Source organism: Poecilia formosa, unplaced genomic scaffold (assembly GCF_000485575.1).
Source record: "Poecilia formosa unplaced genomic scaffold, Poecilia_formosa-5.1.2 Scaffold168, whole genome shotgun sequence".
Lineage (NCBI taxonomy): Eukaryota > Metazoa > Chordata > Actinopteri > Cyprinodontiformes > Poeciliidae > Poecilia > Poecilia formosa.
In genome coordinates, this window is record NW_006800107.1 from 220,139 (window position 1) to 243,764 (window position 23,626).

General features: G+C 37.2%; 3 protein-coding genes across 3 annotated transcripts; all 3 read right to left on the reverse strand.

Annotated features, from left to right (window-relative positions):
• Positions 1-1,133: 1,133 nt before the first annotated feature.
• LOC103146812 (uncharacterized) lies at positions 1,134-6,141 on the reverse strand. The gene is made up of 9 exons (XM_016677844.1): positions 5,724-6,141; positions 5,280-5,606; positions 4,895-5,164; positions 4,268-4,333; positions 4,039-4,128; positions 3,718-3,746; positions 3,292-3,369; positions 2,749-2,817; positions 1,134-2,542 (listed from the first exon to the last, which is right to left on the reverse strand). Exons 1-9 carry the CDS (start codon positions 5,782-5,784, stop codon positions 2,441-2,443), a joined length of 1,092 nt encoding a protein of 363 aa, XP_016533330.1. The 5' UTR covers positions 5,785-6,141; the 3' UTR covers positions 1,134-2,440.
• An 876-nt stretch (positions 6,142-7,017) lies between these two features.
• On the reverse strand, positions 7,018-9,706 carry LOC103146813 (uncharacterized). Its single transcript, XM_016677867.1, has 7 exons — positions 9,506-9,706; positions 9,082-9,408; positions 8,703-8,972; positions 8,557-8,631; positions 8,379-8,474; positions 8,254-8,281; positions 7,018-7,477 (listed from the first exon to the last, which is right to left on the reverse strand). Exons 1-6 carry the CDS (start codon positions 9,564-9,566, stop codon positions 8,262-8,264), a joined length of 849 nt encoding a protein of 282 aa, XP_016533353.1. The 5' UTR covers positions 9,567-9,706; the 3' UTR covers positions 7,018-7,477; positions 8,254-8,261.
• A 1,385-nt stretch (positions 9,707-11,091) lies between these two features.
• On the reverse strand, positions 11,092-14,286 carry LOC103146744 (uncharacterized). Its single transcript, XM_007564767.2, has 7 exons — positions 14,005-14,286; positions 13,614-13,922; positions 13,237-13,512; positions 12,636-12,668; positions 12,454-12,549; positions 12,337-12,365; positions 11,092-11,498 (listed from the first exon to the last, which is right to left on the reverse strand). The coding sequence occupies exons 1-7, from the start codon at positions 14,063-14,065 to the stop codon at positions 11,421-11,423; spliced, it is 882 nt and encodes a 293-aa protein (XP_007564829.1). The 5' UTR covers positions 14,066-14,286; the 3' UTR covers positions 11,092-11,420.
• Positions 14,287-23,626: the final 9,340 nt, after the last annotated feature.

The following is a 23,626-nucleotide window of genomic DNA, read 5'->3' on the forward strand; positions in this document are numbered from 1 at the left end:
CAACACTGATTAGATGTTTTGAGCTGAAGGACAGACAGTCTGGGTTTAGCTTCGTGATGTCAGGAAACTTTACATTTCCATAAATACTTCTTATTTGTGGTTTAGCTCTGCTAGGTTTTTCCTCAATCATTGAGATTTGTTTTCAACCAGCCGACTCAGTAAAACTCCTGTGTGCATCTGACTTTATCTAGTTTTGTTCTGCAGAGTTGTGTTTTGTCAAAGCTGATAAATATTGTTAGAACTACAATATGAGTAAATTGTGTCGCTGCAATAAGTTTAGCAGCATGGTGCATAAAGGAGACATGCAAAATTATTTATTGGCTTAGTATTTTCTGAAGGATCGCCCTGAGCTGTAAATGCACTAAACCACTTATGTTTTTTATGTATTTGTGTTAGATCTGGTCCTACCTGTCAACTGCAGCATCATCAGGAGTAAAAACATTTTAATCCATCCGTATGGAAGCATTCTGCTTCTGTCCGTCTTCTCTTGTAGTCCTGATCGTAAATGGCTCAGGCTCAAACAGTTTAAAATATAAACTCTGATGCAGTTTGTGTGGGTTGTGAGAGCTCACTACCTCACTCTGACCTCCTTTTATGTTTTCTCACCTCTGGTACTGAAAGGATTAATTAAAAACATTTTGATGTTTCAGTTTCAATAAAAGCTACGTCATTCTGGCAACAAACCCACCAGATCCGTTTCAGAGAATAGATGCATTTAGATTCAATGCACGACAGAAAAAAAAATGGCTGACCATGTGGTTGCTATGGCATGATGTCACATGAAACATCGTAGCTGTCTGGTTGTGGGTGCTGAAGTGTTAGTTTCTACTGGCTGCATTACTCATGGGAAAGCAGGACATGTTTAAGTTTGACTGAGCTCTGCAGCACATAAAACATGCACCACTCCACTGGTTTATGCTTTGTTTCTTGATTAGAGTTATGTTACCTTTATTTTATTGAAATAACTCCTTTAACCACTTAGTAGTGATGTGTAGATAGATGTTAGTTTCTGAGAGCTGTGTAGTTTGTGCTAATGCAGCAGAGGTCGTGTGGTTTGTCAGAAATAAGTTCCTCTTTGAAACAAAACTCGGCCTTCATGTCCCAACATAAGAATGAACTTCAGACCCAAGATGATAAAACACCAAATTCTTTATTGACGAAAAGCACAACCACAACTGACTGTCAACATATCAGCAAAATTACTTTGAGCATAAAACATTTTAAAAACTAAAAAGAAATGACAGTAAAATATGGTTGAATAGACTTTACTGTCTGGACAAAAACTTTGTGGCAACATTCAATACACTGCTTTGGTCTAATACAGTTAAAGTGGTTTATTACAGTGACAAGCTGTCACAGTTTCATTCTACCACCAGATGCCACTAGTGAGCAGTGAATGAAGCTTTGAGTCATGAAGCGATGATGAGCCGTCACTACTTCCTGGTTTCACCCGTCATGGCCACTGAGACACATTTTGCTATTTTTGTTTCATGATTTCTCAAGACCAGCAGGGAGGAACACATTTTCATTGAGGATAAAACTGAAGAACTGACTGTGAAGACTTCCCAGCTGTGTTTCTCCATTATATTATTTATTAACGGATGTGGAAAGTACAATGAAGACTTATTATTACCTCAGATTACAATGTTACATACTGATAAACTGCTGTACAAAACACAGAGACAATGTTTGACTGATCTGAGATCTGTTGGTTCCCTATTTTAACTCTGAAAGTTTCCTTTAAAAGCAGAAATAAGAGTCAGATGACAGATGATCAATGCGTTACGTCATGCAGGATGAGCTACAAACTGGACACTTCACTTTTCAGAACTGAACCGTCCGATGACTCTGGCTTATTCACGTTATGACTCCAGCTGCTCTGACCTATTCACTTTGTGTTTCACTGTTATATGGCAAGCAGTAACATACTTAATCTAATTTTGGTCTATATGGGCAGTCAGATTTTCTCACACTACTCAGGCTAGGAAAGCATTGATAGTTATAACCTTCAAAATCTTCTTGTAGAGAGCGATGAATCTCCTCTGGAGAGCAAGCCAACGCATCATTTAGTTTAAATCTGTGACAAAGACCATAAAGTCCTGGTATGTTAGAGACAGTTTATACCTTGTTTCACCTCTAGGGGCAGTATTTACAGGACACACTTGGGTGTAAAAAGATATTAAAGTTATATTCTGACCTGTCTATAATCTGCAGCAAAAGCAAAAACATAAAAAAATAACAAAAATATAGAAATCAAGTCAAAATATTAGTTTTTGACTCGACTTTGTCCTTCTGTGTTTTTAACCATTGCTTTGCTGGACAGAGAGAAGAGGAGAATATACAGCAGATTATTGGGCCAGGAGTTGAGACCCGCTGCACTGAAGATGCAGCCTTAGTACTTTGTGTCTTTGCTCAAGCTGTAAAGCTTTTAATGCTTTTTCTATTTCTTGTTGACTGCAGAATAAAGACAGTCTGTATCAGAGGAAACTCCAGCAGAAGAGGAAGAAGTTCCCACAGCGCTGTAGATCACAGTTTCAAGGACCTGGAAGGAAAAATCACATTCATTGTGATATATAGGATGCATCAAAATCATAACAATCCAATTTCACATCACATTGAAACACGTTTATGACAATTTTCCTCCAGAAAGGGAGTCTGTGTTAAATTATTTTACTAAAAGAACTAAAATTAAATTATTTAAATACAAGTTAAATATCTGCTGGTTCTTTAATGCACTGAAAAACTCACATTGCCTGTTTTCTTTTTGGATTTCTTGAAGTTGATGGAGGCATAAGACAGACCGTCCTCTGGTTCAATCTGTACAGAGAAGAAAAACTGATTAACATTTGACCTAATTAAAGCAGACAGGATTTGAAAATAAAGTTTCATTGATCAGTCACTGTGGTTTCTGTTAAAACTAAACACAAACACAAGAATCAACAAACAATGCCAAACACAGCAGTGTGTATTTACTGTTGGACATATCTTTGTACTTGTCAGGCTAATTATTTAGAATATTTTCTGTTATGTTCAATAATCTTTTGACAACCAATGGGCCTCATTAGGACCAAAGCCTGGTGGTAGAGCAGCAGATCCTCATTTTTAGGTTTACTGGTATTAAGTGGTGAGATTAATATTGAACAGGCAACACTTATAGTTAGCATTAAAAGCAATGACTTAAATGAATGCAAGTCACCAAATGTCCTGATACGGGAAGAAATGCAAAGGTGTGTGTGTGTGTGTGTGTGTGTGTGTGTGTGTGTGTGTGTGTGTGTGTGAGAGAGAGCCTACTGTGTTCTGACTGGTTTCTGGACCCACTGAAGTCTCCGGGTTCAGGTCCTGCTTCGTTGCCGCTTTATTTTGGGGAACCTTAGATCAACAAATTTAGACAGTAAACATCTTATTTTACATATTTAAAGTCACTATGCTTTAAAACTATGTTTGGACTCTGACCTGAAATAAAATCAGTAGTGTCAAGAGTCACTAAGATTTTATCATCGGCCTGTTTTAAAACAACCCTGTGGCGAACAAAACCTCAGGTCTGTTTGTTTTCTTGTGACTGACTCCTTTGTGTTCAACTCTTGATCTTGTTTCAACATTTGATGAACCAAATTGTAGCAGTACTTCTTATCTCTGTTAGACTCTTTCCAGTCCACAGGAAAATACACATCATCATCAAACCTAAACTACATTTAATGTGTAAAGGTTGAAACTCACCATGATGTCTTCAGTTTGTGTTTTATTTCCTGAAATGACACAGAAATGGACTTATATGTTCACAATGGTGTGTATCTTCTAAACATGACTATCAAGGTGAAAATGGCTTAAATAATGAATGTATTTTAAAAAAAATCTTATTAAACCCATTTTACATACTCAGACCATTTTTCCATCAAGTCTCTACCTACTGTTGCTAATGCTAACACTCTACTGCCTGTAGCTAAAGACATAAAACATGAAAATAGAAGCGTGAATATAATTTCTAGGTTTTTCATGTAATAGTTTGGAAATAAAAGATCCACCTCTGAATGATCTCACCTTTATTTCTGTTCCACCTGATGATCACCAGGACAGCCATTAAAACCATTGCTAAGCAGAGTGGAACAATAATATACCTCCATGGAAAACCTAAGAAGATCATTAATTATAATAAAAACAATGTTGTTACTCAGAAAGTGAACACACAGCTAATCAGTCTCAAGGTACAATATGAAAGTTACTGATGAGACAGAAGGTCATTGCATTGGTTTAAATGATGGCAACTTACTTGCTGGTGGAAAATCTGCTGAGTTGGTTGTTTTATCTCCTTTAGTTGTTTTTGTTTGATTTTCTTCTTCAGAAATAAAAAAACATAAAAAGCTTTAACATGAGGATAAACTTAGCTTAGTGATGCTGTATTCACTTCAGTTCAGTTTATGTATTCAGCACCAATTCACAGCAAATATGGTATCAAGGTGTTTTACAAATAATAATTTAAATTCAATGTCAATGTGAAATTTATTTGTATTGTATATTTAAAACAGCAGTTGACCAAAGTACTTCATAGTTTACACAAAACACAATATAAGAAAAAAATAAAATAAAATAAATAAGATATTGAACAGCAAACAGAAAACAAGTTGAGTGAAAGTAACAGAAAAACAGAAACTCAATTAAAAGAGATTTAAAAAGTGAAATCTCACATACATTCTTACTGATCCTAGTTTTCAAACACTACAGTATGATCAACAATTCAAGTTAAAAAAAAAGTAAGAACCCAGCAGATTGCATCAAGTCACTAAACTGCAGCTTTCAAAAATTTATATTTGTAGTATCAGTCAATATGTTGAATTTGTACCAGAGCAGATTGTTATAGATGATTTTAAATATTTCATGAATACAAATGTTTTCTTACCTGAGGACTGAGGACTGACAGGGAACAGCTGAACTGATTTAGTGACTGAGTTTGTGACTGTACATGTTAGTGACTGATTAATGTCTAATTTCTGATGAAGGTGAGATGTTGGAAATGTCACAGTGGCAGAGCAGGAATGTGGGGATATTTCCATATCTGAGGGTTTTTCCTCTTTCCCCTCATAAAGCCACTTCACCTCATGGACACAGTCGTTATATTCCAACACAGAGCAGAACAAAGTAACTTTATCTGGGTTCTTCTGCTCAGTAACTGGTGACAATAGAGAAATTATAGAAAACATATTGTATTAACTTAATCACTACATTATTACTGTAATATAAATGTAAAATTACAAATTTAGTTTTTACATGATGTAAATACTCACTTTTAATTACAGATAGATCCACTACAAAGTGATGTACTTGGTGTGATCTGATCCATTGGCATCTGTACTGGCCAACATCATCCTCTCTGACGTCACGTAGAAGCAGAGAACCGTTTGCTGTAACACTCACTCTGTCTGATATAGTTTTCATTTCTCTGTGAGAATTTCCAAGTTTGACCAGTTCTCTTGTTTCTGATGTCTGTCTATGATTGAAGAGCCAAATAGTTTCATCAGATTCATCATGTGTGTCTCTCCTGTTTCCACAAGGCAAAGTGACTTCATTTCCACCTCTGACAGTAAGGAAGGTTCGCTGTGTCTCAGTTTGTGCTGTTAAAATGCAAAATAAAATTTCAACAAAATGTGAAAACACTAACATGTAATGACTACCAGCTAAAACTATAAAACTTAGCTGTTTCAGTGAAAACTTGTCATTTTGATCCTTACCTATGAATTGAAGCATCAGCATCACAATTAAAATCCTTTTAATCCATCTGAAAGCAGCCATGGTGCTTTACTGCTGCTGTTGTTTTCACAAATGATTCAGTCTCTGATGTCGTTTCCTATTGAAATAAACTCATTTGCATTTTTCAGTGGCATCATTTCCTGTCAGTGACTGTGTCCTGTGTGTTTAACCGTTTATTCTTGTTAAATTAACTGCAGATATTGATGTTTATAAACTCAGTAATTTGTGATGACACTAAGAGAAAAATAGAAAAACAACGTTTATGTCTGAGGTATTTTAATCATTAATTTTTACTTAAACATTAAATCCAGGAAGCATAACGTTGATCAGCAAAGGAACTGAGGAAAGAGACGATGAAAAAACTTTTTGTTGTTTTTAGAAGTGATGAAGAGTGAAGAGTAAACTCACCTGAATTATTCTCCTGATGTTCGCACGTTCTGAAAAAGTGATCTTACTGAAACGAACTGAAATGTTTCTCCTCTCATGTCTGTTGCTTCCTTATTTTAACTCAAGTATTTTTCCTGAGAACTGAAGGGGAAGTGATATTCTGAGAATGTGACAGCAGCAGCAGAGGAGATATATTTGTCCACCAATGATCAGCAGCGTTTGTGGTTAACACATTGATGGATGTCATTAAAGTTTCCATGACTACACATTAGGGTGATGTTGACTTCCTTATATCTGAGTGGTCAGTTTAGGTCACAAAAAAATGCATAAACAATTTTTCTGTTCTTTAATAATTTAGTTAAACAATTAACAGAAAATCTGAAGTAAGAAATTAAATTTAATTCCAAAAAATATTTATACAACAAACATAAATTCATATGACAAAGTACAAATACAAATGTAAAAACAATATGAACGAACTGAAGCTGTAAATAATGTAATTGCTATTTTAATCCTGATTATTACAGCAGGAAACTGTTTGTTTGATTCAATGCGCTTTGAATCAGTGGGAAATAAATGCGCCTCCCCCTAGTGGAGCTTTGGTGTAATGACAATGGATTAACACAAACAATGAAAGCGCTAAAGTTTGGTTGTAATGGCACATAAAAGTATAAATAAATCAAACTGATATGAAGTTGGAACAAAAAAAAAATAAAAAAACATAAAAATGCCAATGGGATATTGATATTTTGGATAACATGTCTGCACTGGTTTTCTACCGAAGAGATTTCTGCGAGATAATACTTTCCAAAAACCAACCAGTAAAACCACTTTCTAATTGACACAATTAAAAAGAATATGTTTTAAACTTTCTCTGATTTTTAGACTACAAATTCTAGTCATTTATAGCAAAGACTTGATTTGTGGTCAGATTGAGGAGTTTGGACTTTATTGTTAGATTACAATGAGTTGAACAGCTTTTCAGTTTAAAAATATGTTCAAAATGTTTTATGTTCTCTGTTGTTTTTACATTCATTGCTTGTTAAAATATTTAAATTCAACAACTATTAATCACTGGGCGCAGTAAGGAATGTTGTGGGATTGATGTTCAGACTCAACAAAAGTATTCTGGTTTGAAGTTTAAAGCTAAAACTTTTTAAGATTATTTATTTAGCTATATCATCGTCTGCTGGTTTTAAATGTCATGAGATATTCATCTTGAGCAGTTCTCTCATTCCTGCTTGAAGCTGATGCTGAAGTTGTTGATCAGTTCTGCCTGACAGCAGCAGAAATCTCTTCAGTTTTCATAAATCTCCACACCTTCATCTTCGTCGTCATGGTAACACTCCTGCAGGAACAAAAATACATATTCTGGGTTAAAACTGGGTCTGTAGTTGGTTCTGTTGTTTGACATCTTTTCTCTCTCACCATTATGACCAATGATGGGAGAGAAACACATTCTGACCCTGATGTTTAACTACAATAACCTTATTAACGGGTAGATCGCCACCTGGTGGTCAGAGCGAACCAAATAAATGGACAGCCATAATCTCCCAAGATCTAAAATAAACATTTTGGTCAAACAAACTAGAGTTTGATTAAATTGAACTAAACGGGTCTGGTGTGGATCCAACCAACACAAGGTTCCCAGTAGAACATTGTTCAAAGAATCAAACTATCCTTCCTTGCTTTTTCCTTCTGTATTGCACCTTTTGACCCGTCTGATTTCAACAACGTCAGACGGGTTGAAATCAGAACCCAGGAATCAGAACCAGGTTCTTAGTTGGACCAGGTTCTGTTGTGAGGCAGAAATCAATGTCTTTTGGCCTGTTGACATATCTAGATCTTTAAATTTTTCCTGCATCCAGACATTGTCTCTAATAAAAAAATGACTGAATCCCAGTGAAAATCAGACGTCAACAACAGAATCCAGACTTTTGGTTCACCAGTCAATCATCATCATGTTGTGGTTGATTGTTTAGTGTTCTCATCTAAATCAGCTGAAATTACAACTCAGCTTTAGAGAAAAGATGAGCTCTTATCTACAAACAAACTTTAAAACAGCCACTTCTTACTAAATTAAACTGCAACGTACTAATTTAGATATTTGGTTATTATACTTACCAGGTTTTCTAATGTTGTGTTTTATTTCCTAAAAACAAAAACAGATTTTATTTGAGCTTCAAAAGAAAAAGTCCTTGTATCCCAGTAGGTTTAATGGATTAAGCTTCGTTTTTGAACGTTCTCACCTTTAGTTTTTGACCACAGGTTGATAATAACGACCGATATGATGAGAGCTGCTAAACCCACAGACACAACGATCCATCTCAACAAACTGGAAGGATCTGAAGCAGGAAAATAACATTTCCTCTTTATTCTGAATTAGAACATAATTAGGTTCCCAGTATTGAAAGAATAAAACTCTACCTTTATGTATCACTTCATTGTTGCTCCCTGCAGATGTCCAGTGATGTGGTGGTGTTGGTGTTGACTGAGTCGCCTCTAGTTCAAAGAAAACAACAGTAAAAAGCTGCTTCCTGTTAACTTACAGCAGTGGAAACTTAGTTTCTTACCTGAAACCTGAGGACTGACAGGGAACAGCTCAACTGCTTCAGTGACTGAGTTTGTGACATTACATGTTAGAAACAGATAAATCTCTAATTTCTGATGAAGGTGGGATGTTGGAAATGTCACAGTGGCCGAGCAGGAATGTGGGTATATCACCATATATGAGGGTTTTTCCTCTTTCCCCTCATAAAGCCACTTCACCTCATGTAGACAGGCATCATATTCCAACACAGAGCAGAAGAAAGTGACGTTTTCTGGATTCTCCATCTCAGTCACTGGGGAGAACAGAGAGGAGAGGAGATGACAGAAGATTCAGTATTAACTTTACTGGAGTACTGTAATATTTCAGTTTCAGTTTTTAATTTACATGATGTAAATACTCACTATCGATTATAGACAGATGTGCTACAAAGCGTTGTTTTTGTCCTGATGTGGTCCATTCACAGTCATACTGACCGCCATCATCCTCTGTGACGTTGTATAGATGCAGAGAACCGTTTGCTGTAACACTCAGTCTGTCTGACATGGTTTTTATCTCCATGTGAGAATTTGGCAGTTCAACCAGTGTTGTTTCTTTCCTGTCCCTCCGATTCCTGAAGATCCAGAGAGTTTGATCAGATTTATCTTCAGAGTCTGTCCTGTTTCCACACGGCATGGTGACTTCACTCCCCACCCTGACTGTGTGGTAGGTTGCCTGGCTCTCAGATTGTGCTGTTAAAATGGGAAATTAAATGTTCAAATAGTAACATGTAAAGACTCATTTAAATGTATACAGATAAAGTAAAATATGGTTGTTTTAGTTACTAACCTTTAGACAGAAGTATCAGCGTCAGAAGAAAAGAAATGTTAATGCGTCCGAAGGCAGCCATTTTGCTCTTTTTCCTCCTTCTGTCAGTTATTTTCACAAATGTTTCCGTCTCTAATGTGGTTTCCTCTCAAACATTCACTCCCTTTTTAGTGGCCTAATTTCCTCTCTTGTATTTTTTGTCTCTTTTAGTTAGGTCAAATAGTTGCAGAGGTTGATCTATGAATTATGTTGTCACTAGAAGAACAAATAAAAATAACTTATGTCAAAGGCATTTTTTGTCAGTATTTTTGCTCTGACTCTAAACCCAGAAGCGAAACCTTGATCAGCAACAGAACCGAGGAAAGAGACGATGTAAATATTCTTTGCTGTATTTAGAAGTAATTGTAAGAGTGAGGAATAAACTCACCTGCCAGAATTATTCTCCTGATGTTCGCTGAAGAAGTAATATTACCGAACGCAACCAAGACGTTTCTCCTCTGAGGTCTGTTTCTTCCTTATTTGAACTTTCAGGTAATTTTTTTCCTGAAAACTGAAGGGGAAGTGTTATTCTGAGAATGTGACAGCAGCAGTAGAGGAGATATATCAGCAGCATTTGTGGTTAACACATTGATTGATGTCATTAAGGTTTCCATGACGACTCACCAGGATGGTATTCACTACCTTTTATCTGATTGGTCAGATTAGGTCACAAAATGCACATCAAAATATATATTCTGGGTTAAAACTGGGTTTGTAGTTGGTTCTGTTTGACATCTTTTCTCTCTCACCATTATGACCAGTGATGAGACTTATGCACTTCAAAAAGTGCAGAGCAACAAAAGAACATTAGGATAATGTTTATTAAATTAACGTTTCTGTTCCTTAGTAATTCAATTAAACAATAAAATTGAACTAAAATCAGTAGACTGGAATTAAGAAATGCCCTTTAGTTCCAAAGGACCAGCATTTTATAAGTTACATGCTGTAAGCTGCTTACACATGCAAAATATGAATGCAGAAAATGTTGACAGCTGACAGAAGTGGAACTGATTGTCGTCTCCCTTTAGCACATCTTCTGAAACCAGTCAGGCCATTTCGCTCTTACATTTTCATCAGTGCAACTGCTGCTCACTAAATGTTTTAACTTTTTCAAATGGTGCTCTGTAAAACCAATAGAGATGAAAATCCAAATTAGGTCATCAGTTTCAGACCATGTGGCTCTCGCAGCCATGCTGTGGAAAATCTCACTTCAGTTCTTTGTTCCTCTTTCTAATATGCAGTTTTAGCTTCATCACGTTAACTTTGTTGATCCTTAAACTTATTAATTTGTTTGTGATGGTTGATAATAATGTTGCTGCTGATTGCAAACCCATTTCAAGAAACATCTCTCACTTGCAAAGCAAATACAACAGCTTTAAACACATTTAACAGCATTTTCTTAGCTTAATTTAGTTATTTGATTCTGGTAAAAAAAAAAAAGAGACTGTGCCTGGAAAATACTTTGTGCTTTAATTATGCTTGGTTAGTTTTGTGTTTCATGCCCCTCTTTGGTGAACTTCAGGAAGTTTACAAGATAAATAAAGGATATATGAAAAAATGATTTCAACTTCTCTTTGTAAGGCTTTAATAAATGCAAAAGTTGTGAAGAACAATACAAAAATCAAAGTGTAAAAAGCTGTGAATTTTCAGATGATGCAAAAATCCACAAAGAAATTATAACAATATTGTGTGAAGATTCTCCAAAACTCTTGTTACATTTTCCTTCTGGTTCTGCTGCTTTCTGGAAGTTATTTCCTCCACCTTCATCTTCATAAACACTGAGTCCAAACGTTACAGTTCCAGCACAGTTTCAGGAAATATTTCCTCCAGGGAAAGTTTCCAGAGGAGAAATTCCTCACCAGGAGTAAAACATGCAAACCCGAGTTTGGGTTTCTGATTAGTGGAGTCTGTCTGAAGCAGAAAGAATTATATTTTCATACATCTCTATACTTTCATCTTCTCTGTTGTCGAGTGTCTGTGGAAACAAAGAACAAAGAATATTAAAACTGAGTGAATTGTAGTATAAATGGGTCAGTTTGTTTGAGTCTGTCACTAATCTCCTGTTTTTGTCTTTTATTTTTATAGATTTTTTTCTAGGTATTTTATTTCAGTAACCAACTTTCATGTATCACCGTAACAAGATATCCAGTGATTTTATTAATAGCTTGTCAGTGGTCATAATGTTATGGCTAACTTCTGTTACTCTGTTGTTAAATTATGCTGATACAATAAAACATTGATGATGTCACAGCTAAAGTTCAGAACACATCTCTACTTGAATATCACTGTCATGATGTGGTATTGTTGTTGGTGAAGAAGACACTTGTAGGCCCAGGCTGACATTAGTAGAAGTTTAATGATAAAGCCAGGAATCTAGAAACAACGATGACACAGGAAGAACTGAGGAATAACAGGAGCAGCAAACAGACGACTGACGTGAACTGGTGGTACAAACGACGAGGACAAGGAACAAAGACACAGAGGGTAATCAGGGAAACGAGACACACCTGGGAACAATCAAGACAACACAAGGGAAAATGGGACTAGACAGAAAGAAACTCAAACTCAACATAAGTAAATAGATAGACCATTACGAACCACGCTCCATACCAGTAAGTGGCTGTAATGCTACTAACTGTTTGTTGCCAACCGCCAATAAAATCAAGAAGAAGAAGAAGAAGAAGAAGAAGAAGAAACTCAAACTCAAAACACAGAACCTAACAGCCTCAAAGTGAACTGCTACTCTGTAAAAATTAAAATACAATAAACTGTTCCAGTTCATCTACCATTTCACTGTCCAGTATTAAACTTACAGTGTCTTCATTCGTCTCTGATTTGTTTCCTGAAAGAATAAAAAACACACAAAGAGCAGACAGGAATTTAATTTAAAGTATAAAAAGCATTTTACTGTGAAATGTGATTGTTCTCACTTTTAGTTTTTGTCAACATGTCAACTGTAACCACAGATATTATGAGAACTGCCAAACCCACAGACACAATGATTCCTCTCAGCAAGTATGGAAAGTCTAAACAAAGCAAAGATATCATTAGAGACACAGTTAAAGTAAATATCCACACATGAGTGCAGTCAGGCAGAGATGTTTATGTCTACCTTCTTGTTCTGGTGAATTTTTCTTAATTGCATCTGCGGTGATAGAAAAACATGCTGGAGTTAGAATGTGTTCCTTATTGTTTTTGCAACACACAGTTAATAAAAAAACCTGTATTCCAGCTGATTTAGTTATTTTTGTCAGTGGAAAAGACTTGGCTGCAGGAAAACTGGGACAGAGGTAAAACTAAAACTAAAACTGCGGAGAACAAATGCAGTAAACTTGAGTTCAGAATTTCCTTTATTTTGGGAGATTGGTGATCATCTGATACTTGCATGAGAAACCAATCATATGAATCTCTGCAAAGGTCTGAAAATCTGTCTCTGTCTCCTTTTGCTCTGCTGTGAGGCGAGGCTGACAGACAGACCCACCAGCCCTCTGGGTCATGTCTGCATGTGCATGGTTAACAGTAGTCACCCCACTGTGGCCACTTAGTGAGCTTATCACCATATTTACAAACTGTTCAGTCAAAAATCGGTACAGTATTGGCCATATTGGAATCAGTGGATTTGGTTTTTTAGCAATAGGTGATTGACCAGAAATCTGCAGGGCTGCAACGCCAGTTCAGAATTACAGAGAGGAGATGGAAGGAAACAGTCTTACCTGTTTTCTTGACAGGAGGTGGAGGTTTGAAGTGGAAATGTTCCACTTTTTTAGTGTAAGTGTTGGTGACTTTACAGGTCAGAGACTCGTATGGCTTCTGCTGATGCCCCGATGTTGAAAGCGTCAGGGTGGCTGAGCAGGAAGGTGGCGAAATTTCAATGTCTGACAATATTTCCTCTGCACCGTCATACAACCACTCCACCACATATCTGCAGTCTTCATACTGCAGCACAGAACAGTTCAAGACGACCTTGTTGTTGACCTTCAGCTCCACCACTGGCAAAGGTTGAAATGTGAGGAAATAAATTGAGACATTAGCATCAAATGTTGTTCTAATCTGTTATTTTAAACTCAATAAGGTAAATTTTAACACTTACTGTCAATGACGGACAGAAAAATGTCTGCATCGTCTTGTTTTCCTGAGACGTTCTTCCTGCAGGTGTAAAAGCCGACGTCGTCCACTGTGACTGTCTTTATGACCAGAGAGCGGTCTGTTGAAACACTCAGTCTATCAGATCTTCTGGTCACTTTTCTGCCCAGGATCTCAGTTTCAGGTGATCTGAAGCCACTGAAGAGCCACTCAGTGGATCCAGCGTCACGCTGATGATCTGATCCGTTCCCACAATGCAAAGTTATTTCATCTCCAGCATTGACCGTGAAGAAGGACGGCTCTCTCCCAGCCACTGCTGTGAAAACATGACAAATAATGTGTAAAATAAAAAGTGCATTCAGTTAGAGTAGAAATCTTCATGATATTATGATCTTTACCTGTAAACTGAAGCACCAGCATCAGGAATAAAGACATTTGTATCCATCTAACTGCAGTCATTCTGCTTCTCTGTTCTTCTCATGGTCACATCTGCAAATGATTCAGACTACAATGCTTTCAAAATATTGCATTAATGTGGAAACAACATAAGTCTAGTATCACTTCCTCACTGACTTCACCCTGTTTTTTCCCCTCGGAAAGTCTTAGACCACTTTGTTGATGGCAACAGGGTAAAACATGCATGTCTGGGTGAATCGTAGCAAATATGAACAGTAGAGAAAAGTGCCAACTGTTCCATAAGTGATTTTTAAAATCTGATAGACTGCTAGTAAAAAAACACGCATCAGATTATTCACTGTTGTGAGACATGTTGGTTCCTTATTTCCCCCAGATGTAGCTTTAACTGCAGAGGATATTTTAGAACAAGAACACATCAGAGGAAGAGCTGTGATTTGCTTGTGACGTCTAGCACCAAAAACACTTCGATGTGCTTTTAAGTTTCCAATTAAACAGGTTACAGGGGTCAGTTTTTGCTTCCCACACAATCTGCAAATGGTATTCACTCATCTGCTTTCAAACACACAAGAAACAAAAAGGCTTTCCATAAGTTTTTTTTATTATTTTTTTTATCATTTTTCCAAAGCTGTATTTCCAGAGCTGTGAGGTCAGACACGGATGTGGGATGAGAAGACCCAGCACACAGTTTTTTCTCAAATTCAGGGTGTTGTAAAGGGTTAAAGTAAGGTGTGCAAAGGGTTAATGACTGACTGAAAGGTAAAGGGCTTTGGAGTTCTCTGACTTGATAAAGCTTATAATGTAGGCCACTGTCAGTCCTGTTTCTGAGTTTCACTTGCAAACATTACAAATGTAGCAAAACTGTCAATATTCTGCTAATGTTGAAAAACATAAATTCACAGTTGTAATGTTTCCATTAAATAAGAAACTCAAATAAAATCACAGGAGTTTGAGTTACTTCAGTTCAAACCTCAGCAGAAACAGCCAGTTATGTCTGATATGTGAAACTTTATTGGAAAAAAAATAATAAATGTAATTCCTGTGAGAACAAGAAGCTGCAGTAGACTTGAAACACAGGTAGTGATGTGAGCAAATTACATATAGAATTATAAACCTGATATATGCAGTCATCAGAAAAGCATCAATTAAAAACAATATGTGACCTTTTAATCGTTTCATTTTAATTGTTAGTTAACTGAAGCATAGAGGCAGTTTGGATCACTGGATACTGCAGAGGAAAAAGGGCCATGTGTAACTGTGCTGTAGATCACAGGAGTATTTTCATCATCATCATCATCATCACCAACCTAAAAGAAGCATAAACACATTGAATAAGACAACTTCCCCAAAGTAATGAACCACCAGGCAGGTTAAACCACTGACATGTGCTTCGGGTTTGGTCTGGTTGGAGTGGCTGATCGAGGCGTAGCAGACGGTTTCCTCAGTATCATCCTGCATACAGAACAACATGGTGCTGAAACTATTTCATTATCATCATCAAAGTAAGAAATCTGAACTCTTTTCCGAACTGACTCAATTCTTTCACGTTTTGTCTCCATCTGCTGTCAGGATTTAGAGGATTTTGATCATTTGGCCTCGTTTAGTTTGAACTGATCTAAGTACAATGACAACATTCTTAATTATTAATTAGCATTTACTGTCTTATAAGGCTGCTTGATAAAGTTAACATCTACATTAGCTTGCCTGTTTCTTGCACATAAAAACATTGTAACACGACTCTTAGCCAACACATTTTACCAGATAAAATTAATGGATTTCCAAAAGTGCTAATAGGAATATCCATTTTATTTTGTCATGAGTCGATTAGTTTAATTGTGCAGCTCTTAATGTCGCAGTAAAATAAAAGAAAACTTTGTTCTTTGGTACAAAACTACTTCAAACAAAAAAGTTTCTCATTTTAGCATAAACCCCCATGTGGACACATGAAGAACAAAATTATGTCCAGCAAAAGCGACGGACCCTTTGATATGGCGCCACACTCCCTGCTCCAAAACAACCTGTGTGCATCAACTCCTGCAAAACCTGTCAAAAACAGTCAGCTGGTAGCTTAACATCACTTTATTTAGTTTATTTCACCGTTAAAATGCTCATAAAGTGCTGTGTCGCCATCTTCACAAACAGACAAGGATGCAAAGTTGTCATTTTATCAAAAACCTTTTTATGAGAAAAGATACTGCAGCGATTTAGAGCAGCAATCAGTCATAAGGACAAGCAGGTAAAAAGATTAAAAATCATATACTTAATAAATACGTTTAATAAAAAGCTATTAAATATTGTATTATGGAGAAAACATACATCTAATCTTTAGTAACCATAGAAAAAATGGCTCATCATTTTTTCAAAGGTGAGCCATGCCAGTACAGAGGCCTAACTAGACCTTTGACCTTTGAAGTCTGCTCTGGTGTAAGAGGAAAGGCCATTTATCACACAGTGGTATGAAACATGTTCTTTGAACACCGCCCTGAGCCCTGAGCCCCTGGAGGTCCCGGCCCCTGGGCACCGATGTCATGCATGTGAGCAGCCCCCTGCTCCAGAGTTCCCCGAGTTACCTGTGGCTCCGCCCCCCGAGTTTGCTGACACGCCCCCCGAGTTTGCTGTGGCTCCACCCCCCCGACTTACCTGTGGCTCCACCCTCTGAGTTAGCGGACGCACCCCCAGCGACTCCTAGTGCCCTCCAGAGACTTCTGCCGGACCTCCTGCTGGCCCGCCAGACCTGCCTCCTCGTCTGTGCTTCCTGCGCCGGCGTCGCCGCCCTCCGCGGCTCAAGCTCCGCCTCCGGCGCCATGGACGGCCCCTGGACTGTTTTCCTGTGTTTAAGTTCCTGTGTGGATTTAGTTTTGTTTTCTGGACTCTGGCCCTCCTCCCTCCGCCCACCCTGTTGGGTTGTTTTTCGTTTGTTTTTGGACTTTTCTGTTAGCCGCTCCTTGAGGAGGGGGTACTGTCATGATCCGTGTTTCTGTGTGTTTATTTTTGAGATTTTCTGTGTTCAGTCCCGTTTTCCTGTAAGTCTCTGTCCTGTCCTCCGTGTTGATTGTTTCCCAGGTGTGTCTCAGCCCCTTGATTACCCCGTGTGTATTTAAACCCACCTGTTGTCCTTGTCTCTCGTCGGATCCTTGTCGTATGTCATGTATTGCCCGTTTCCCCGTGCTGTTCTCCGTTGTTCCGTGCTTTGGATTATCAATAAACATCATTTTCACCTACCTCCTGGGTCTGCCTGCGTCCACATCCTCACCTCAACAAACCACATTATGACAGAGCTACTGACACAGACTAATAGTCTCAAGCTGAACAAGTAGAAACTAATTCAACTGATGAAGGAAAGTGAGTCGAAGCAGAGGTAATGAGTCGTACTGCAGTGACAGTGAATCCTTTCACCCTCTTTCTACAACCTCTCGTTCTGCACTCACTCCCTTGAGCCATTTTTAGGAAAAATAAACTAAATCTTGAATTATCACAATTACAGATGTGTATTAAAGTAAATGACTCTTTATACTTACAGTTTTCCCTTTCTTCATTTGCTTAGTTCCTGAAAATATGAAACAAAGATGAGCGTGTCTCATTCTGAAAGGTTGAAAATAGTTCCACCATTGTGTTTTTATTCACTGAGACCTTTCTCACAGTTCCTCTTTTGGTGAGAACCAACAAGCAGAACTGTAGAAACTCAAGGCAGCCATTTTGATCTCATCAATGCAAACATAATTATAGACGTGCTGCACAGTTTCACATCCACCATTTTAGCTCTTCTGATGAACAGTCAGTAAAGCATCTGCTCATGTATGCAGGAGTTTGACTGTCTGTGTTACAGTTCACACTTTATAGTAATTTTGAACTGAGATCACTTCTAAGAAGTCGCAACTGTGTTGTCATCGATCAAGAGTATTTATTGATTTTAAGCATAAAATTTATAAATTAAACATTAATAAACCAAATAATTTACGCCTGCCACTCATAAAAATATCTTTACAAGTAATGTCAGGAAACTGAATAAACTAATATCACTGATGTTACTGGTGAGACTGTAAAAAGTTTATAGTTTGATTTCTCTCACCTCTTGTTTTCTTCATGTTGATGATCCCCACAGCTGTTATGATGATAGCTGCAGCACCAAATAAAATAATGATGTAACATAATAACTGACCTGTGGAGGATTAAAACCAGTAATTAATCGAGATGGTTTAGAAAAACAGGAGTGGACACTCTGACTGAAATCCATTACCACCTTTAAAGTTGCTGGAATGTGAAGCAGCCGCAGTAGATGTGATGCTGGTTGGAGATATCTTGGTTGATTCAGAGGAGTTGTGCTTTGTTGTTGTTGTTGTTGTTGTTGTTGTTGTTGTAAAAGCTGTTGTTAGGTAAATTGTATTATTATCAACTATTTGTTATATCTTTACTATGTTCTTAGATTATGTAGTCTTACTTATTCTAGTTTAATCATATGTTCTATGACTTGTTTCTATATTGTTAACCACTCGTTTCCTTCCTCAGAGGAGGCCTTTCTGAAGAAGAGCAGTGACAGCAGCTCTTCACAGAATGGCCTGCTTTGACCTCTTAGATAGCTATAAAACCATCGCCGTGAAGATGTACAACTTGTCCTGCTTGATCCTGGGTCAGGAACTGGATAAGCTAGTGCGAGATAGATTGTGTTGTTAGTTAGCTATAATCTTGGCGCTGTGACTGTGTGATGAAGTGTCCTTCCCCCTCCCCTTAGAGTTACAGCGCTCTCTGTGATTAGGGATCCTAAAGACAATAAAAAGAGAGGGGCAGGCAAATGTGCTTCAGAGCAGTAGGAGATTTGTAACTGAAAGCACATCTCTGCCTGTTCTCCTCGCGAGTATTAAGAATCTAACTTTCTCTTGTCTTTCCTGTGTTATGTGCTGTGTGTAATAGGTGTCAACCCTGACAGCTGTAGAATGAGAATCTGGCAGGAAAAACCCAACAAACTGTGATGAGAGACTCCATGTTATCTCCCTCATGACTAATATGAATGTGTTGCTTCTTTATTGCTTTGGTTGTTTATCATGAAGGAAAACCCACAAAACGTGAATATAGTTCTGGTCCCAGATCGTTCGTTAATCTCCCCATCCATGGGCCGCAGTATCGTTGTTGTGTTGTGTGCTTTCTAGGTTGTTCGTACGTTAGTAAGTTTTCATTTGTTTGTGTGTAAAAGTCATTTGGGGTCAAATTTATGACTCATCTTTGACATAATTTATCTGCAGATCTAAGCAGCTGACTTGTTCTTTTATAAGTTTTCTTCATGGCTAAAAATAAACTGAAACACTGAATCTGCTTAATTTACTTCCTTATTAATCTTTAGTTCCTTATGACAGTTTGTTACAAATTAAATCTATCACACTTTGTTAAATCAATTGTTTTCTTACACCAAGTCTGTTCATTTTAAGAACTCTTAAAATGAAATGTATATAAATTAAATACAACATAAACTTTTATGTCCTGAGTAACAGGTCAGAGAAAACATAAAATAGTGCGTCACTCTTTTGTGAGAGTCAACTGCAGTCAGGAAGCTACGGACTAGACAAGTGTTACGTTGGACACAAATACTGAAAGCAGCAGCATTAAACTTTATTTAACGCTGATTAAATTTAATCTTACCTGCAAAATGAAGTATCAGAATTAAAGACGACCATATCCATCCTGTTTCAGCCATTTTGCTCATCTGCATCTGCTCTGTTCATGTTCGCTAACGACTTGAGTTTAAAATGGCTTCTTATTGAAAATAAACACCCATGAGCTTCAGGAGGGGCGACTTCCTCACAACGTCTTCACCCTGTTTCTCACTTGTGATGTTTGTTGTTTGCATGTTTTTAGAAACCTATCAAAAAGACTTCCAACATTAGCATTTTTCATTTACCTCCTTAGCGTATTTCAAAAGCATTTTTTTAAATATTTGCAAGAATAAAACAGTTGCTTTAAGAGCTGGTACCTTTTGAAACAAGATGGGACTGTTCCTGTTGAATGTGTTAGTTTCTGTTACCAGTTGCTGCACATGAACACACTAGCAGCATAAAACGTCTCATTGTTCTCCTTTTTTAAATTTAGACCACACAATGTTCATAGCAAGAGCAGATAATCATAATCTATTTAAACTTATGAAAGCAAACGTTGAAAAAACAGCAGCCAGAGCGATGTTTCCCAAGCCGGCTGCTCAGGGTCTGCTGACCCACATGTTCTCTGCTGCAGTTCACCTCACTTACAAAAATAAGTAAAAGGCTAAAGGGGAAGTATGATGTGTTTTCCAGCCACATAGAATCATTTTAAAGCACAATAAAGTAACTATATTACCTTCAGTTATTATAAAAATGCTTTATATATGAAATATTTTTGAAAGGAAATGACTTTGTAATTTAATGCCTTGAAATTGGGCCTCTGTCTCTTTAAAACCTCCTGCTCTTTCTGAAACTCCACCTTAAGAAAGTCCTCGCAACATGGCTCCTCTATTAACCCTTTAACAACATTTTTTACATGCCTGCACCTAGAAGTATCTTACATAATGACCTCATCAGATGCACAGTTCCACCAGGTGTTTGCTAACTGCTGCTGCTGCTAGTCTGAAGGGGGAGGGCTGAGAGGCGGAAGCTCAGAAACGTTGACACTGTTATTCCAAGGAGGAGCTTTAACATGAAGTAAAACTCAAAAAGTTGTTTTTACATGATACTGACCCTTTGACAGGCTTCTGCTGCACTTCAAACCTGAACACTGAACCCGTTTTACTTTTCCATTGGCCTCTTCTCGTTTTCTGGACCTTCATGTTTGCTTATTTTCAGTGAGTAAAATGATACCAAAGGCAAGTTGGAGGTTTATCTGTGGAAAGCAGGTTAGCTTCTGTTTACAATGTAACGTTTGGAAAACTGGGAAGAGAAATGTTTCTTCTGCTATTTACTGTCTGTTTGTGTTACACAGAGACGATGCACAACATTTCATGAACCTTTTCAAACATGAATGGTACCAGACAAGAAATTCTAATTTCCACCTGCAGTCTTTGGACTATAGAGTATGGAGAGCCATTTCAGCCAAAATTTAATAGATTATTAATAAGTAAGTTATTGGCTTCTTTATTTGTATTGATATTTATTTCTGCCTGTCCTTTTTCCATTGTCCTTATTCGTTTCTGCTTCGTTATGATAATGAGGGGCGGTGCCTTCAGGCCACAACTTCTCCCTATTGGTTGGTTAGCATCACACTGTATTTAGCTTCAAGAAAGATGGCGACCCACCACCGGCTTATCAGTAAGCTGGAGCTTGGCAACTTTATTAGAAATTACAATAAACAATGGAATGAAAAAACACTGTAATTCTACTGAATACATGATTTCCCAGCATAATATATATATATATATATATATATATATATTGCAATAAACTTTGTAAATGCATTAAATGTTTGAAGGATTGTGATCCAATCATTGCAGAGAGGCAGGATGGGAGCAGATTAGGCATCAAACAAGCAGAAATGATCCAGAACAAAACAACTGGATTCAAATCCACAACAAATTAAAGGAAAATGTTGCTTTTCCTTCTGTTACGGACAGCAGTTGATCAGATCACAGCAGATGGAGCTTGTAGAGTGCTGTAGATCACAGCATCAGGGACCTGGAGTAATGCAATAAAAACATAAAAAAATATTACTGTAACATGTTATCCATAAATAGAGATGTTAATATTTTAATATTGCTTTGCTATGCATAGAGGAGGCAGACAGTAAATCCCAGTTTATCAGCTCACAGATTATGAATATCAGATTTATTAGAAAAATTGCACATGAAGCCAATCCATGAATCTTTTGCCATATTTAAACTTAAAACTAAAGATCCAGTTACAGAAAAGGTTTCAACCTGGAAGGCCCTAATGTTTCTATATTACCTCACACCGTTTACCAAATGAATAAATCTATGTTGCAGTTATATTATGGCACTCACGTTGCTTTTTGTCCTGGTTCCCATGGCGAGGTTCATGGATGCATAAGAAACATAAGCATCAACCTGCTGAAGGAAAACAAAGCAAAGAGTAACAGTGATGTTATTTCTGCAAACTGTATGGAAAAAAATATTTAGTTTTTTGCCATTAAAGGTCCTTCCTGTTGTTAAAAAGAGTTATCAGTCTGTTTCTGACACATCTGCATGGATCAGAGCTAACCCACAAAACCACCTGGTGTCATTCTGCCCTGTGTGGCTTTTTGATAAAACTGAGTCATCATAGCAGTTCCTTAGCTGAGTTTCATATCTGGGTGGCGAAAGTCGAAAAATGTCGAGAAGCCAGCAGTGGCTGAATGAGGTTTCAAAATGTCTAAATACGTCATATTTCTGTGGTGAAACTCACAGGCTGGTCTTCCTTCTGCTTTTTACTTCCTAAAAAAGACAAGAGTTTGAATCAGCTTAAAGATAATCATGCATCATAGTTTACTATCTACTATTACTTTGTTATTTTTATGCATATAAGAAAAACAACAGTTAAAATATTAAGCAGCGGTTTGCATAATTACATGAATGTTGTTTTTAGATAAATCAGTGATTGTTCTCACCTTTAGTTTTCATCCATCCGATGGTTACCATCACAGTTATTAAGAGTCCTGCTAACAACATGGACACAATGACAACCCACCAAATCCAACCTGGTGGACAAACGACACGTTATATAAAATAAAACCACTGGAAGAAAAACACCTGAACATAGCATCTGGTTGAAACTAAAGGAAAAGGCTGGCTTGTTAAAGACATTCTGTGAAAACAACAATAACAGTAGCTGTTAGCTTCTGTTATATATGATAACAGAAGCTAACAGCTTTAACACAGATATATTTAGGCCAAGAAAACAGTGAAAAAACTTCAGAAAGTGTTTCTTTAGACATTCCTCTAATCTGTGGATATTTTTACTTTTCTACAAACTCTCTACTTTCTACCACAGCTAAAGTAATCATTGCTGCTAATATCTTCACTAAATTTCATTTTAAAAAACCAGCCTATACCTTTAGATATTTAAACGTAATAAAATGCATCTCTACCTCGAGACTTTGTTTGATTATGTTTGGTAAATGGCGTTGCTGTTGGGGTTAGTGATGTTAGCCACCTGCTGCTGGTTGAAAATACTGATTCAGTTCTGTCAGATGTGGTTAATATTGATTTAGTTGTTGCTGATGTGGTTGCTGTAGCTGCTGTTGATTGTTCTGTAAATTAGGATTATTTTGTGTTAATCAGGTTTGCAGATGCATCACTATATGAAAATAATCAGCTGGATAGATTAGATAAATGTTAAAAGTAGAAATATTTTAGGTTTGAGAGGATGATGAATAATGTTTGATGTTCTCACCTGATGACTGATGGCTGAAGGTGAACAGCAGGTCTTTTTTGTCATATGCATCTTGTACTTTACACTTTAATAACTCATAAAACTTTGAGTTCTGATGCAGATGAGATGCTGGGATTGTGACAGCTGCAGAGCAGGAGCTTGATACATTCACATGTGGTGATATTTTCTCTTTCCCCTCATACAGCCACACCACTGGGTGTTTGCAGACGGTGTGTTGAGACACAGAGCAGGTAAAGGTGACTTTTCCATTGTTTCTTTGTTCATT

Excerpts from the sequence above, each read along its gene's own strand:
- LOC103146812 (XM_016677844.1), bottom strand. The coding sequence starts at position 5,784 with ATGGCTGCTTTCAGATGGATTAAAAGGATTTTAATTGTGATGCTGATG. Across the intron at positions 5,607-5,723 it reads GCTGATGCTTCAATTCATAG|CACAAACTGAGACACAGCGA; the intron begins GTAAGGATCAAA and ends GCATTTTAACAG. Across the intron at positions 5,165-5,279 it reads GGATCTATCTGTAATTAAAA|TTACTGAGCAGAAGAACCCA; the intron begins GTGAGTATTTAC and ends TATTGTCACCAG.
- LOC103146813 (XM_016677867.1), bottom strand. The coding sequence starts at position 9,566 with ATGGCTGCCTTCGGACGCATTAACATTTCTTTTCTTCTGACGCTGATA. Across the intron at positions 9,409-9,505 it reads GCTGATACTTCTGTCTAAAG|CACAATCTGAGAGCCAGGCA; the intron begins GTTAGTAACTAA and ends CCATTTTAACAG. Across the intron at positions 8,973-9,081 it reads ACATCTGTCTATAATCGATA|TGACTGAGATGGAGAATCCA; the intron begins GTGAGTATTTAC and ends TGTTCTCCCCAG.
- LOC103146744 (XM_007564767.2), bottom strand. The coding sequence starts at position 14,065 with ATGACTGCAGTTAGATGGATACAAATGTCTTTATTCCTGATGCTGGTG. Across the intron at positions 13,923-14,004 it reads GCTGGTGCTTCAGTTTACAG|CAGTGGCTGGGAGAGAGCCG; the intron begins GTAAAGATCATA and ends ATGTTTTCACAG. Across the intron at positions 13,513-13,613 it reads TTTTCTGTCCGTCATTGACA|TGGTGGAGCTGAAGGTCAAC; the intron begins GTAAGTGTTAAA and ends AACCTTTGCCAG.